This window comes from Crocuta crocuta, unplaced genomic scaffold (assembly GCF_008692635.1).
Source record: "Crocuta crocuta isolate KB4526 unplaced genomic scaffold, BGI_CrCroc_1.0 scaffold288, whole genome shotgun sequence".
NCBI lineage: Eukaryota > Metazoa > Chordata > Mammalia > Carnivora > Hyaenidae > Crocuta > Crocuta crocuta.
The window spans coordinates 3,617,363-3,632,448 of record NW_027532607.1 but is presented as its reverse complement, the minus strand read 5'-3'; the positions used below and the strand labels follow the sequence as shown (position 1 = coordinate 3,632,448).

Sequence of the window (15,086 nt, the reverse complement as noted above, 5' to 3'; positions counted from 1 at the left end):
ACAGACCCCAACGCAGGGCTTGAACTCATGAGCAGTGAGATCATGACCTGAGCCGAAGTCAGCACTCAACCGACTGAGACTCAACCAGGCATCCCTAAGAAGAACTCTGCGTTGCCCTGATTTTTCTCCATTTACCTCAGGCGTGTGCAAACACACAGCATCAACCCATGGACTTCTGTTTGGAGCCACTGGTCTAGAGTATTGTCAGAGAAAGGATAAACCTAGGCTTTATAAGATTTGTGCAGGCAGAACATAAGTACTAAAGATATTCAGAACCCACAGTCAATAAAATTGAAACTAGCATCTTTAATTTGCTGGGATGAATTACATTTCCGTGCAACTAATTTGCTGCTTACAAGATGAACACAGTCCTGCTTTGAGTTTAATGTAATCCGCTGAAATTTGTAATGATTCAGGTCTCCTACCGTTTTTCTCTTTGAACTAGTACGAACTTTTCATTTCCGTAGGCGCCATGACAACATTTTCCCTTTGCACGGAACTTTTCTGTTGGCACGTGCGTGGTAAATGTTCAATGACTACAAGGGTTATCTAGGTCTGAGGTTGGCAGATTATAAGCTATGAGCCGTATCCCGTTTTTGGGTGGCTCGCAAGCTAAGGATGGCTGTGCTATTTTGTGATGGTTAGGGAAGAAAATCAAAAGAGCAGTAATACTTTTTGACCCATGAAAACTATGGAGCTTAAATTTCAGCATCTGTAATGGCCCGGTGGCCGGTGAGTTTGTAGGCCAGCCCCAGAATGTTCCACCGTGCCTAAGAGACCACAGCATTAAATAGCAAATAAAAGGCACCATGACAAGTTGAGAGAGACACTGCAGAAGAAAGGAAAACTTTTTATTTGTATTACCTTTAATGACACTTTTCTCCTACTTTTTGAACGAGGAGCCACGCATTTTCATTTTGTCCTTGACTGAAAACGACATGTCTAACCCTGCCTGCACTTTTCCTTATTCAAAGTGAAGACAATAACCTCTGAGATTGCTGTGGAAATGAAATAAAAGAACCTAGGCTGAAAGAAGCACGCCATGCCGAGCCTGGGATTTGTGCAGCACCCAGAGTTCACTTGTAATTTTAAGTTTAGTGGCTGTGTTGCCGTGTGCAGAAGGGTGAGAGGGTTGGGCCCGGGAGGGCTACAGAGACTCACACCCAGATGCGGGCAGTACACGTAGTGCCAGGATTCCGTTCAGAGGTTTACATTTGACCAGCAGAGAGGCGCCTGGGTGGCTCAGTTGGTTAAGCGTCCGACTTCAGCTCAGGTCGTGATCTCGTGGTCTGTGAGTTCGAGCCCTGCGTGGGCCTCTGTGCAGACAGCTCAGAGCTGGAGCCTACTTCGGATTCTGTTGTCTCCCCCTCTCTCTCTCTCTCTCTGCCCTCCCCTGTTTGCACTCCGTATCTCTCAAAAATAAATAAACATTAAAAATAACGAAACAAACATAAATTTGACCAGCAAGATCAGTACCTAGGTGAGGGCATTGTGACACCTGGTCTATGCAGTTTTCTATGGCGTCAGCATGAAACAGGCCATGCCTAGAAACTTCTGCGATGATATCCAGGAGCCTGTGACTTAAGTAACCCACGTGTGGTGGTGCAGAGTCTGAAGATGAATAAAGTGCGGTCCCCACCTTCACGGATGTCCCAGTCTTATGGGGAAGCCAAGATGTATTATAAGCAAAATGGTTAGAAAGTATCAAGTGTCCGAAATGCTGCCGGAGTTCTGAGAAGGGTGAAGCTTGCTCCCAGTTAGGGAATCATGGAAGGCTTTGTGGATGAGGTGGCATGTGAAGTTCGTCTTATAAAATGGGTAAAGATTGGAAATACAGCAGTGAGAGGAAAGGATACTTCCAAAGGAAGAGAACAGCATAAAGAACATCAAAACCAAGATCACAGGGAGCCTGGCTGGCTCAGTCAGTGGAGCATGCGACTCTTGATCTCGGGTCCTGAGTGTAAGACCCATCTTGCAAATAGACATTACTTAAAGATACAGTCTTCAATAAACAAACCACCACCACCACCACCACCAAAACCCAAGATCACAATGTGTCCCAAGGGCAGCAAGTATAGCAGGGCCTGGTGATCAGCTCAGACTCCAGATAAGTTCCAACCTACAGATTTGGGATCTTGAAGGGCAGATGGTACAAAAGAGGGACACTTTGAGGCCCTGCCCCTCAAACCATTAGGGTGAAATGGCATTTTTATCACCTGGCACTCAGCCTTATTTATGCCCAGTTGAAGGGAGTCTGCAGTTTGTGGCAAGGCTCTCAAGTGACTAAGTGCCATGAGAGTTGTGATGGGCGACTTTGAACCGCACAGTGAGTAATCTGTTAGATGGCAAGCGTAATCCAGTTCAGGTTGCAGAAATACCTGTTGTAAAGGGAGATTCTCCATGGAGAATCCTCCACCGTCAGACCACTGCCCCCCTATAGGAAGGAGGTAGAAAGAGATGGGTATCGAGGGTTATTTTCTAGCCTTCTAGGATGGAATGCTTCTCCAGAGTCATGAGGTTAAAGGATAAGAATCAGAAGTTGAGAGGGGCGCCTGGGTGGCTTAGTTGGTTAAGCTTCCGACTTTCGCTTAGGTCATGATCTCACGGTTCGTGGGTTTGAGCCCCGCGTCGGGCTCTGTGCTGACTGCCAGCTCAGAGCCTGGAGCCTGTTTCAGAGTCTGTGACTCCCTCTCTCTCTGACCCTCCCCTACTCATGCTGTCTCTCTCCTAGAAATAAATAAAACATTTAAAAAAATTTAAAAAAAAAAAGAATCAGAAGTTGTGTTCTGAATATAACACAAAGAAACAAATCCATCAGGCTTCAATAAGAGGGCTTAAGAGCCACCTACAATTGGAATGCAGAGAAGAGGGACTAGACCAGATTAAGTTGGCTGATGAAATGTTTGGGCTTTGTATGAACAATGTGACGGGGTGGGCAATCAGGCATGCGTGACATTTTAGGCATAAATGCAAATTTGGTATAGCCTCATCAGAAGAAAATTTGGCAGTATCAACTGAAGCTGAAAATCAGGTATCTTTTGACTCCTCTATTACTGGAATTTATTCAACAGATGTTGGGCACTTGTGCCCACACAAGCATGAACAAGGATGTTCATTTCTACCCTTTTTGCAATAGGAAACATTTGGAAATAACTTGTCCAAGAGAATACTAGCTAAATAAATAAATATGGTACGTTTGTGCAATGGTTTGATACAGTGAGTGGCGTTAAAAGGGGGCACAGGTCAGCGTGTATCGAGACCAATCTCCAGAATATAATAGATGAAAACAGAAAGCAAGGTGCAGTGGGTTTGCTATGGTTAGTGTAAACAATGGGGATATGTTTACACTTAGAATATTTATAGGAGGACGCAAAAGAAGTTAGAAACGGTGGGTGCGGGAGCGCCTGGGTGGCTCAGTTGGTTAAGCGTCCGACTTCGGCTCAGGTCATGATCTCGTGGTTTGTGGGTTCAAGCCCCGCGTTGGGCTCTGTGCTGACAGCTAGCTCAGAGCCTGGAGCCTGCTTCGGATTCTGTATCTCCCTCTCTCTCTGATCCTCTCCTGCTCACACTGCCTCTCTCTCTCAGAAATAAATAACATTAAAAAAAATTTTAAAAAGAAGCAGTGGGTGTGCCTGGGTGGCTCAGTCAGTTGTGTCCAACTCTTGGTGTTACGTCAGTGGTTTCTGAACCACTTTATCTTGTAATAGATAAAGCATGGCTTTTTTTTAAAAAAGTTGTGGTAAAATACCTATACCATAAAACTCACCACCTTAACCATTTTTAGGTGCACAGTTCAGTGATGTTGTGCGTTCACACCGTTGTGCTACCAATCCCCAGAACTTTTTCATCTTGCAAAACTGAAACTCTGTACCCATTGAACAACTTCCCTTTCCCTTTCCTCACTTCCCCAGCGCCTGGCAACCGCGGTTCTACCCTGAGTCTGATTGCTCTGGATGCCTCACGTCAGTGAAATACGGTATTTGGCATTTTGTGTCTGGTGTATTTCGCGTAGCATAGTATCTTGACGGTTTATCCCTGTTGTAGCCCGTGTCGGAACGCCCTTTTTTAAGGTCGGATAATATGCCATTGCCTGTAACATACCACCTTTTTTGTTTATCCATCCTGTTGGTGTCAAACTTGTGTTGTTTGCATGTTTGGCTGTTGCAGATAATTCTGCTGTTGTAGGGGAGGAGCAAACGAACTTTTCCCTGTACTCTTGAAGGTTCTCTGGCTGCAGCCCTGTACCTTGGACTGACATGAGACCAATGAATAGGAGAAAAACGGTTTCTTCATGAGTGCGTGTACACTGGAGAACTCTAAGGGGCGATTCGGACTTGGGCTTGTAGTGCATCTAACAAAAGAACGATGAATCGGATAGAGACGTGACAGAGAGGCGACAAGACAAAGCACCAGGACTGCGCACTTCTGCGGACAGCAAACTCTGGGACGGTAAATATTTGGGGGAGAGTGAGGATAAGGGTTACCTAATAGGGTTTGTTAGGTGGAGTCCTCCGGTACTATTTCTGAGCTGGAGTCTAGAGGTGTCCCTGATGACCAGGAATTGTCCTGCCTTCCTGTCCTGTGAGTGGGGGAGGGCAGTTTCTCTTGTGTCTTTTTTTTTTTTTTTTCCAATTTCTTTTGGCCTAAAATAATTTTTTTTTTAGATTTATTTATTTTGAAAGAGAGAAAGAGAAAGGATGAGCAGGGAGGGGCAGAGAGAGAGAGAGAGAGAAAGAGAATCCAAAGCAGGCCCTGCACTTGATCCCACGGAAACATGAGATCATGACCTGGGCTGAGATCAAGAGTTGGACGCTTAACCCACTGAGCCACCCAGGCGCCCCTCGATGATTCTTCTGTCAGGGGTACCTCACCGGCTCAGTCGACGGAGCATGTGACTCTCAAGCATATGAACTCAGTGTTGTGAGTTCAAACCCCACGCTGGGTATAGAGATGACTCAAATAAACAACAACAAATAATTCTTAGGCATATTTTTATGGTGTGTGTTCCGAACCCCTTTACTACGAACATGGATGTACAAGTATTTCTTCAAGAGCCTGTTTTCAATTCTTCCATGGTACACCCGGAAGTGGAATTACTAGATCATGTGGTAATTCTATTTTTACTATTTTGAGGAACCGCCACACTGTTGCATTCCTACCAGCAGGACACCAGGGTGCCAATTTCTCCACGTCCTTGCCAACGCTTGCTGTTTTCTGAGTTTGGTTTGGTTTTAGTTTTTGATAGTAGCCATTCTAATAGGTATGAGGTGGTAACTCAGCCTGGTTCGGATTTGAAAGGCATTGCTTTTTTAGTTCTGCCTCCTGGTGGCATGCTCTCCCCGCTGGATGGCTCCAGAAGCCTCCAGTCTCCCCACTTCCATCCCGGCCCCCTGCAGTCCGCTCTCAGTGTAGCAGATGGAGCGATCCTGTTAAAAAATAATAATAATACGGCAAATCACATTAGTGTCTTTCAAGCCTGTGTCCCGGCGTCCTTCCTCACTTTACCCCTCCCGACCTCATCTACGGCTCTCCTGCTTGGTCTGGCTCCTGCAATCCTGTACGTATTCTTTCTTCCTGATTCTTCGCCCCCTCCCCCCCCACCTTGGGGTTTGTCCTCAAATGTCGCCTCCACAAAGCCTTCCCTGACCTCCCTGCTACTCCCCTTCTGTGCCCACACTGCCACTCTCTGATATCTTTTTCTCTCATTCATTCTTCCCCCCCAAGAAAACAGTTAAATATCCAACATACCTTATATTTTACTTTTTTTTTACTTTTATTTATTTACTTACTTATTTATTTATTTTGAGAAAGAAAGAGAGCAGAGGAAGGGCAAAGAGAGAGGGAGAGAATCCCAGGCAGGCTCTGCACTGTCAGTGCAGTGGGGCTTGAACTCATGAACCATGAGATCATGACCTGAGCCAAAGTCGGACGCTTAACCAACTGAGCCACCCAGGTGCCCCATTTTCAAGAGTTTTTAATCTTTGTTTATTTTTGAGGGAGAGAGTGGGGGAGGAGGGGGAAGCACTGGGGGCAGAGAGAGAAAGACACACAGAGTCTGAAGCACATTCCAGGCTCTGAGCTGTCAGCACAGTGCCTGAGGTAGGGCTTGAACTCACGAACCATGAGATCATGACCGGAGCCAAAGTCAGCAGCTTAACCAACTGAGCCCCCCAAGTTCCCCCACTATATTTTACTTCTTAATCTGTTGGGAGTTTTTTTGTCCGTTTGGGCTCCATGGGGGCAGAATCCCTGTCCTGTTCTCTGCTTGACTCCAAGCATTAGGTCAGCGCCTGGTGCACAGCAGGCGTTTTCTTTGTCGAACCAGTGAGGAGAGCAGGCAGGGCCTCAGGGTGAAGAAATGAAACCCTCTGCCCTGACATTGCTGACTGTGAGCCACCAGGCAGCTCTGGCACCAGGGATCTGATCTGTAAGCAGCCTCGCCAGTGTGTGCCCCTTGCCAGTGAAAAGATCATCTCAGCAAAGGGAAAAGGGTTCTTTTTGATTTGAGAGTTCAAGTGCACTTCCTCCTGAGCCGCTCTCTCCTCTTATTTGCCTGAATTCCTGCACCTGGGTTTTATAGTGATTGAAGTAAACAGATGTGGGCAACACCAGGAAGACCATTGTTGGAAGTATACATCTTCCCTTCCTTCCCAGTGCCGCCCACCCAGAGGCTGGGGTGGGGCCCTGTCACTGCTGTTAGAGCAAAAGTGGACTCCCTTGTGAGGTGCTTGGTTATAGGAATTCTTCCAGAGATTCCTTGTCCACAGTTAGGAAAGCCGCCCATAAAGAAGCATGGATTGTCCAGGGAGGGTTAAATCACTTGAAAACATGACAGTAATGAAGCACTTTATGAATACAGTTGACCAACCCTTGAACAAACACGGGAATGGGGATGCCAACCACGCGCAGTTGAAAACCCATGTATAACTTTTAACTCCCCCAAAACCTCAGTAATAGCCTGCTCTTGACCGGAAGGCAGACTGATAACATAAATAGTCAATTAACATTTTTTTGCATGTTGTGTGTATTATATACTGTATTCTTATAATAGGCGAGCTGGAAGAAAAATGTAAGTATGGGGCACCTGGGTGACTCAGTTGACTAAGAGTCCCAACTCTTGGTTTCGATTCAGGTCATGATCTCGTGGTTCATGGGTTCGAGCCCTACCTCAAGCCAGCACAGAGCCTGCTTGGGATTCTTTCTCTCTCCCTCTCTCTCTGCTCCACCACCACTCATGCTCTCTCTCTCTCTCAAAATAAATAAACTTAAAAAAGAAATCAAAATTGTTAAATAAAAGAAAATGTTATTAAGAAAATCATAAGGAGGCACCTGGCTGGCTCAGTCAGTAGAGTATGCCATCTCTTGCTTTTTTTTTTCCCCCTCTTTAAGTAAACTATATGCCCAACACGGGGCTCGAAAAATGACCTTGAGATCAACAGTTGGAGTATATGACTCTTGATCTCTGGGTTGAGTATGAGCCTCATGTTGGGCATAGAACTTACTTAAAAATAAAAGTAAAATCGGGGCGCCTGGGTGGCTTAGTCGGTTGAGCGTCCGACTTTCGCTTAGGTCATGATCTCACGGTTCGTGGGTTCGAGTCCTGCGTTGGGCTCTGTGCTGACTGCCCGCCCAGAGCCTGGAGCCTATTTCAGAGTCTGTGACTCCCTCTCTCTCTGACCCTCCCCTGCTCACACTGTCTCTCTCTCTCTCATAGAAATAAATAAAACATTTAAAAATTAAAAAAAAAATAAAAGTAAAATGTTTAGGGGCACCTGGAGGGCTCAATCAGTTGAGTATTCGACTCTAGGTTTCAGCTCAGGTCATGATCTCATAGGTTGTGGTTTAAGCTCCCTGTCGGGCTCTGGACTGCCAGTGGAGTCTGCCTGGCATCCTCTCTCTCTCTGCCCCTTCCCTACTTATGCTCTCTCTTAAAAATAAAATTTTAAAATAAATAAATAAATTCTGTTAAAAACAAAACGTTTAAAAAAGTCATGAGGGAGGGGCACCTGGGCGGCTCAGCAGGTTAAGTGCCTGAACTCGGCACAGGTCATGATTTCACAGTTTGTGAGTTCGAGCCCCGCATCGGGCTCTTTGCTGACAGCTCAGAGCCTGGAGCCTGCTTCAGATTCTGTGTCTCCCTCTCTGCCCTTTCCCCACTTATGCTCTGTCTCTAAAAAAATAAATAAATTTTTTTAAAATCATGAGGGAACTACACTAAAGTACTGCACTGTATTTATCAGGAAAAAAAAAACCTGCCCGGGACTTCCTGGGGACTTGGCGCCACACTTCCCTTGCCCCCCGTCCATCAGCAAGTCCTGTCAACCTTACCTAGAAAATATTTCTTTTTTTTTTAATTTTTTTAATGTTTTATTTATTTCTGAGAGAGAGAGACAGCGTGAGCAGGGGAGGGGCAGAGAGAGAGGGAGTCACAGAATCTGAAATAGGTTCCCGGCTCTGAGCTGGCTGTCAGCACAGAGCCCGACGTGGGGCTCGAACCCACGAACCTTGAGATCATGACCTGAGCCGAAGTCAGACACTTAACCGACTGAGCCACCCAGGCGCCCCACCTAGAAAATATTTCAAAAGTGCCTCCTCTTCATTTCCATCGCGGCCACCTCTGCACGCCCCCGCCATCTCTCACCTTCCCGTTGCAGCAGCCCCTGGCTCACTGCCTACCTCCACCCCGGCTTCTCCTGTCCATCCTCTCCAGAGCAGTAAATGTGATCCTGGGACATAGACCAGATGGGTCCATGCAGGCCCTCTAAGAAGCCTGTACTGGGCCGGCTCAGTCAGTAGAGCATGCACCTCTTGGTACTGAGTTCAAGCCCCAGGCTGGGTATAGAGATTGCTTAAAAAAATAAAAATAAGGGGCTCCTGGGTGGCTCAGTCTGTTAAATGTCAGGTCAGGTCTAGGTCATGATCTCACGGTTCGTGAGTTAAAGCTCCGCATCAGGCTCTGCATTGTCAGCTGAGAGCCTGCTTCAGATGCTCCGTATCTCTCTCTGCCCCTCCCTCTCTCTGTCTCTCAAAAATAAATAAACATTAAAAACATGATTATAGTCCTTTACTATGCTCCCTACTAGAGTCCACCAAGCCTTGCATGGTCTGGCCCCTGGCTACCTGTCCTGTATTCTGGCCCACTCTACACAGCCTGGCCAGCCCACCTCCAGTCCTTGTGCAGGCCCGTCCTTCTGCCCCAAATTTACAGAAGGAGGGGCGCCTGGCTGGCTAAGTTGGAGGAGCATGTGACTTGATCCCGGGGTCGTGAGTTCAGGCCCCATGTTCGGGAGAGCGCTTTCTTAAAATAAAACAGGGGTGCTTGGGTGGCTCAGTTGGTTAAGCATCTGACTCTTGATTTTGGCTCAGGTCATGATCTCACGGTGTGTGATGTGTGAGACTGAGCCCTGAGTCAGGGTCCTCTCCCTCTCTCTCTCTCTCTCTCTCTCTCTCTCCCCCTCTAAGATTCTTGGGATTCTCGCCCTCCTTTATCTCTCTGCCTCTCTCCAATAAAACAAAAAATAAAATAAAATAAAATAAAATAAAATAAAATAAACAAAACCTAATAAAAAAATCTTGAATGTGATGAAAAGAGACAAGATATTCTTAGAATGAGATAACCTAGTTGACTGACTAGAAGTTATTTCATCGAAGAAACGGTGCCTTGTTACTAGGCGACCACCTGGGGTCTGGCTGAGCAAGCTCCCTTCCAACCTTCTGACCTTGGTTTTGGATGCTGCTTTGGTCCACGCGACCCTCCGTGCATGAGCTCATCTTTTCTTTGAATGCACTTCTCCAGGTGCGTATTTCTGTTATTCCCACTTCGCAGCTATGGAGACTGAGACTCAGAGAGGCCAACCGACTTGCCTAGAGTTGCAGCACCAGATGTGCTTCACGTCCAGCGAGTGGCTTGGCCCCCCGGAGCTGCCTTTCCTGGCGCCCCTCGGGACCGAAGGCCTCTTCTCTCTGCTCTACCTGCAAGTTTCCTGAAAGGAGAGAGCCCCGGGCAGTGGGGCCGCGCGCTGGGATGTCTGGGTGGGGGAAGCCACAAGCCCGGGTCCTTCCAGCCTCACCCTACATGCTCTTCATACCACACACGTGCTCACACACACAGATGCTCAGAGCAATGGAATTTCCAGCTTGGACAGGGAGAAAGGAATGTACATTGAGGCCCACAATAGCCAGAAAAATAATTCAGCCTGGCCCCGTTCCCAGGGCCAGGCGCCCCGCACGTCATCCAGGCCAGAGTCCCCACCCAGTCGCTTGTGACCATCCGCCTGGCCCAGCTGCTATGCCGGAACCCCCTCTGCTCTCCGGGAACCACCCTCTGGGTGCAGGGTGTATGCTGGTAAGACTCAAAGGGCAAGGGGTGAAAGAGCCCTGAGAAGAGAGGNCCCCTAGGGGCAGAAGCTCAGCTCCTTCTCCTCCTGCAGTGGATAATGGGAAATTAAAGCAATTATGGAGATAAAAGCAGCCCCTTAAACTCTTCCTTACATTGTAGGTAAAAGAGGATTGTCTCTCTTTACTTTGTGCAGCCATAGCAACCAGGTATCTTTAAACTTTCATGTTTCCGGCAGCCTTGAGCCCCTTAATAAAGAGCCGCTAATCGCTCTGCACTTTCATGCTCTTATCCATGTGGAACACTCTCTGCCCTGCGCCTGGGGTGTTTGCCTTTGGCCATGGCTGTACACCCTGTTTTTGCACATCCAATGTGCTCGGGGACTTTATTTTTCCTTTTAGAAACCGCAAATGAAAGGAGTAACGCTAAAGGATTTAGATGGCTTAAAAACCGGTTTATACAATTTAAAAATTCTCTTAAGCAGGGACGCCTGTGTACTGCATCTGTTGATTACCACCTTGTAAATGAATCCATGTTGGACTACAAAAGGAAGAAAGAANCGAGATCATGACCCAAGCGAAAGTCGGACGCTTAACCGACTAAGCCACCCAGGCGCCCCAACTGTTTTCTCTTTAAGACCGACATGTGATCTCAGGATAATTTTAATTATTTAGAGTCTTCAAAATATAATTTAGGTTTTCTACTACAAAATAAATTGCAAGAGCGTAATAAAGAGCGAGAAAGGTAACCTATACATCTAAAAAGACTTAAAAGATATCAGTCAGTTGCAGTATGGGAACTTGATTTGGATTCCAGTTTAAACAAACCTAAAAAATGTGTGATAAATATAAACAAAGAAAAGGTGGATTTCTGGTTAGATATTTGATATAAGAGGAATTATTTTTTATTTTGTTTTAGCTGTTTTATATTTTTCAAAAGGAAGCCCCTCTCTTTCAGGGATATAGATTAAAATATTTATGTAAGAAATATGCTTTCCAGTATTTGCTTCAAAATAATATGGGAAGGGGGAAAAGGGAGGCTTAGATGAAAGGTGCTGAGCTGTGAATGTGATGATTGTTGAATCTACACCTGAGTTCCTGAGAGTCATTATACTAGTCTCTCTACATTTGTATACACCTGAAATTAATTTTCATAATGATGTAAAGAAATTAAATACACTCATGCACACACATAATCAATACGAAAATACTTCTTACTTGCATTTTTTAAAATTAATGTTTGTTACTTATTTTTGAGAGAGAGAAAGAGAGAGACAGAGTGTGAGCAGGGGAGGGTCAGAGAGAGAGGGAGACACAGAATCGGAAGCAGGCTCCAGGCTCTGAGCTGTCAGCACAGAGCCCGACGCGGGGCTGGAACTCACAAACTGAGAGATCATAACCTGAGCTGAAGTCGGATGCTTAACTGACTGAGCCACCCAGGCGCCCCTTCATTTGTTTTTTTACGTAAACTCTGCCCAACGTGGGGTGTGAACCCATGACCCCGAGATCAAGAGTTGCATACCCTACAAACTAGGACAGCCAGGTGCCCCAAAATACTTTCTAAATATAGGGTGTTTTGGGTGTCTGGGTGGCTCAGCCAGTTAAGCATCCGGCTTCGGCTCAAGTCATGATCTCACTGTTTTGTGAGAGTTCCAGCCCCGCGTCGGGCTCTATGCTGACAACTCAGAGCCTGGAGCCTGCTTCGGATTCTGTGTCTCCCTCTCTCGCTGCCCCTCCCCCACTCATGCTCTGTCTCTGTCTCTCAAAAATAAACAAACATTTAAAAAAATTTTTTTAATAAAATAAATATAGGGTGTTTCTAGCTCATTCTAGTCTACTTGTAAAGTGTGTTGAAATGGCCAGTTGGCCCTGCCCATAGCAGAGGACTGGAGCTGTAGTCAAATCCTGGTTAGAGGGCCAGTCTTTAGGAACTACTTAACTTGTATTCTTAAGTACACTACTCAGTCACATCTGAATATCTCATTTTATGAGTGTATAAAACATTGCTATAAATAGTGTTCAATTTCATCTCTCTCCCCCCCTTACATTCATGATATCTCTTCGGGGAATGTGGACTCTAAAAACTCTATGAAAAAGCGAACAGAATGAGTCGAGGGACTTGTCCACAGTAACCCAACTCCGGGGGAGCACTGAGCCTGGCTGCTTCCGTGGGGTCCACACAGCGAGAGGGGACTCAGAGAACAGAATAAATAAAAAATAAATTAGAAGAAGAATGTATGTGTAGGAACCGGACCCAGCTTGTAATCCAGGGAACACGTGTTGACAGAACACTATGGGATCCCCTAGTGTGTCTTTGCAAACCCCACCCAATTCTTAATCTCTACGGAGCTTTAAGCAAGTCACACTAAGACCCAGTTTCCCAGCAAGTGGGATAACAAGACTTGCCTTACAAGTTGCAGTGAATGAGTGCCCACTGTCATCATGAAGGTGATTAGGTGTTGGGAATTTAGACCACAGCCAATGTTTTATTTATTTTTATTTAAGAAATTTTTTTAATGTTTACTTATTTTTGAGAGAGAGAAAGAGCATGAGGGGTGGAGGAGAAGAGAGAGGAGGAGACACAGAATCCGAAGCAGGATCCAGGCTCTGAGCTGTCAGCACATAGCCCGACACGGGGCTCAAACTTATCAAACTGTGAGATCATGACCTGAGCTGAAGTTGGACACTTAACGGACTGAGCCACCCAGGCGCCCCTAAGTAAATAAACTTAAAAGAAAAGAAAAAAGATGTGGATCCTGGCTCAGAGCTTACGACTAAAGGTCAGCCCACAGAAGCTCACACGACACAAGAGCACCTGAAATAGAGTATTGATAGTATCTAAACCGTTACCTCAGGGGCACCTGGGTGGCTTAGTCGGTTAAGCGTCCGACTTTCGCTTGGGTCATGATCTCGCGGTTTGTAGGTTCGAGCCCCGCGTCGGGCTCTGTGCTGACTGCTAGCTCAGAGCCTAGAGCCTGTTTCAGTCTGTGACTCCCTCTCTCTCTGACTCTCCCCTGCTCACGCTGTCTCTCTCTCTCTCTCCTAGAAATAAATAAAACATTAAAAAAAATAAAAAAGAGAAAAAGAAAACCGTTACCTCAGTTCTCCCTTGTCTTTATAGCTGTATGAGAAAATGCAGGCCCTATTCCTACTTCAATGACAGGAACCTCTCCTACCTCACCCTGCACAGCTGGGGCTGGCTCCTGGCTCCTGCGAAGGTGAGATGGCCAGGAGCTCCATGGAGAACCTAGGACAAATAGAGGGTATCAGAATCAGGGCAAAGGAAGTTGGAAGAGAGTAGGAACACATTAGGCAGATTGACGGACACCCCGGTTCGAATATTTGGAAGGGACTTGGTTTGGGGAGGAATCCTCCATCTTGAAAACAGGCTCATTCCCATGTGGATGGCGGGTAGGTTCAGAGGTGAAATACAAGATCGTCACATCACACGGTTTTCAAGGGATTAGGGAGAGCAGTGGTCATTTGAACCGCTGTCCTTGGAATGTCCTTGGAATTATTCTGGTTATCACTCTTGTCATTAGTGAGACCCAATGTGTGAGTGGCAATGTCATCAATGGGTGTCAACTCTGTCACAGAGGTGTCTTATGTGCTGGAGTGCCCACCCTCATGCCACAGCTCTCTCTGAATTCTGCTTCTCTCCAGGTGCTCCCAGGTGCTTCTGGAACTCCCAGAGACACTCCACATAGAGTTTTCTTTCCCGGCCACACAGGACAACCTTAGTGAGCTGCTGGTGGGACTGAGGATCAAATGGTTCCAAAGTGTTCTGGGTAGACGACGCCCCCAATGTGCATTGACCCCCCCAGGCCTGTAGGCTGGAAAGAATCATAGAATTCATGATAAGGAGTCTCTGAAAAGAATGATTATTTTTTACTGGAGTTACTTTCCTCCTAGAAGTATACTGACTTCTCATTGCCAACCATTTTCTCCTTCTCACTCTCACTGCGCTAGGAAAAGTTGGAGGCTGAGCCCGGGGAGAGGACCTATAGGTGTTACTGTTGCAGGTAAGGACTTAAGGAAGGTCCGGGATAGATGCTCAGGGGACACTCAACCTGAAGGAGCTGAGTTTGGCCAAGGACTTGAACAACAATGAGGTCAAGACCATTGTTGCTCTTTGAAGAAGACACAATATTTTTTAAAATGTTTTTATTTATTTTTGAGAGAGAGCAAGAGCTGGGGTGGGGGTGGGCAGGGAGAGAGGGAGACAGAGGACCCAAAATGGACTCCATGCTGAGAGTGGAGGGCCCCATGTGGGGCTCAAACTCACAAACCACGAGATCATGACTTGAGCCAACGTCAGATGCTTAACTGACTGAGCCACCCAGGCACCCCAAAAGAAAACACAATTTTTTTAAGTTAAAACAATTTTTTCTTTCTTTTTTTAAAAATATTTTTAAAGTTTATTTATATTGAGAGAGACAAACAGCTTGAGTGGAGGAGGAGCAGAGAGAGGAAAAGGGAGAACCCCAAACAGGCTCCACACTAGCAGCACAGAGCCCATCGTGGGGCTTAATCTCATGAAACTGTAAGATCATGACCTGACCTGAAACCAAGAGTCAGATGTTCAACCAACTGAGCCACCCAGATGCCCCTTTTTTCTTACTTTTAAAAGCTTATTTAAATAGAATCTCTACGCTTAATGTGGGGCTCAAACTCATGACCCCGAGATCCAAGAGTCGCATACTCTTCTGACTGAGCCAGACAGGCACCCCAAGGAACCGCAATTTTGTGTT

The 15,086-nt window shown here is 46.3% G+C and overlaps 1 protein-coding gene across 1 annotated transcript in view; it reads left to right on the top strand.

The window, feature by feature from the left end:
• Positions 1-1,042: 1,042 nt before the first annotated feature.
• BPTF (bromodomain PHD finger transcription factor) overlaps positions 1,043-15,086 on the top strand; it is a 190,425-nt gene continuing 176,381 nt past the window's right edge. The window contains exons 1-4 of the mRNA XM_077780359.1: positions 1,043-1,123; positions 4,362-4,449; positions 10,213-10,345; positions 13,457-13,553. Of these exons, the coding sequence (XP_077636485.1) occupies positions 1,043-1,123; positions 4,362-4,449; positions 10,213-10,345; positions 13,457-13,553 (399 nt within the window). The remainder of the gene's footprint in view (positions 1,124-4,361; positions 4,450-10,212; positions 10,346-13,456; positions 13,554-15,086) is intronic.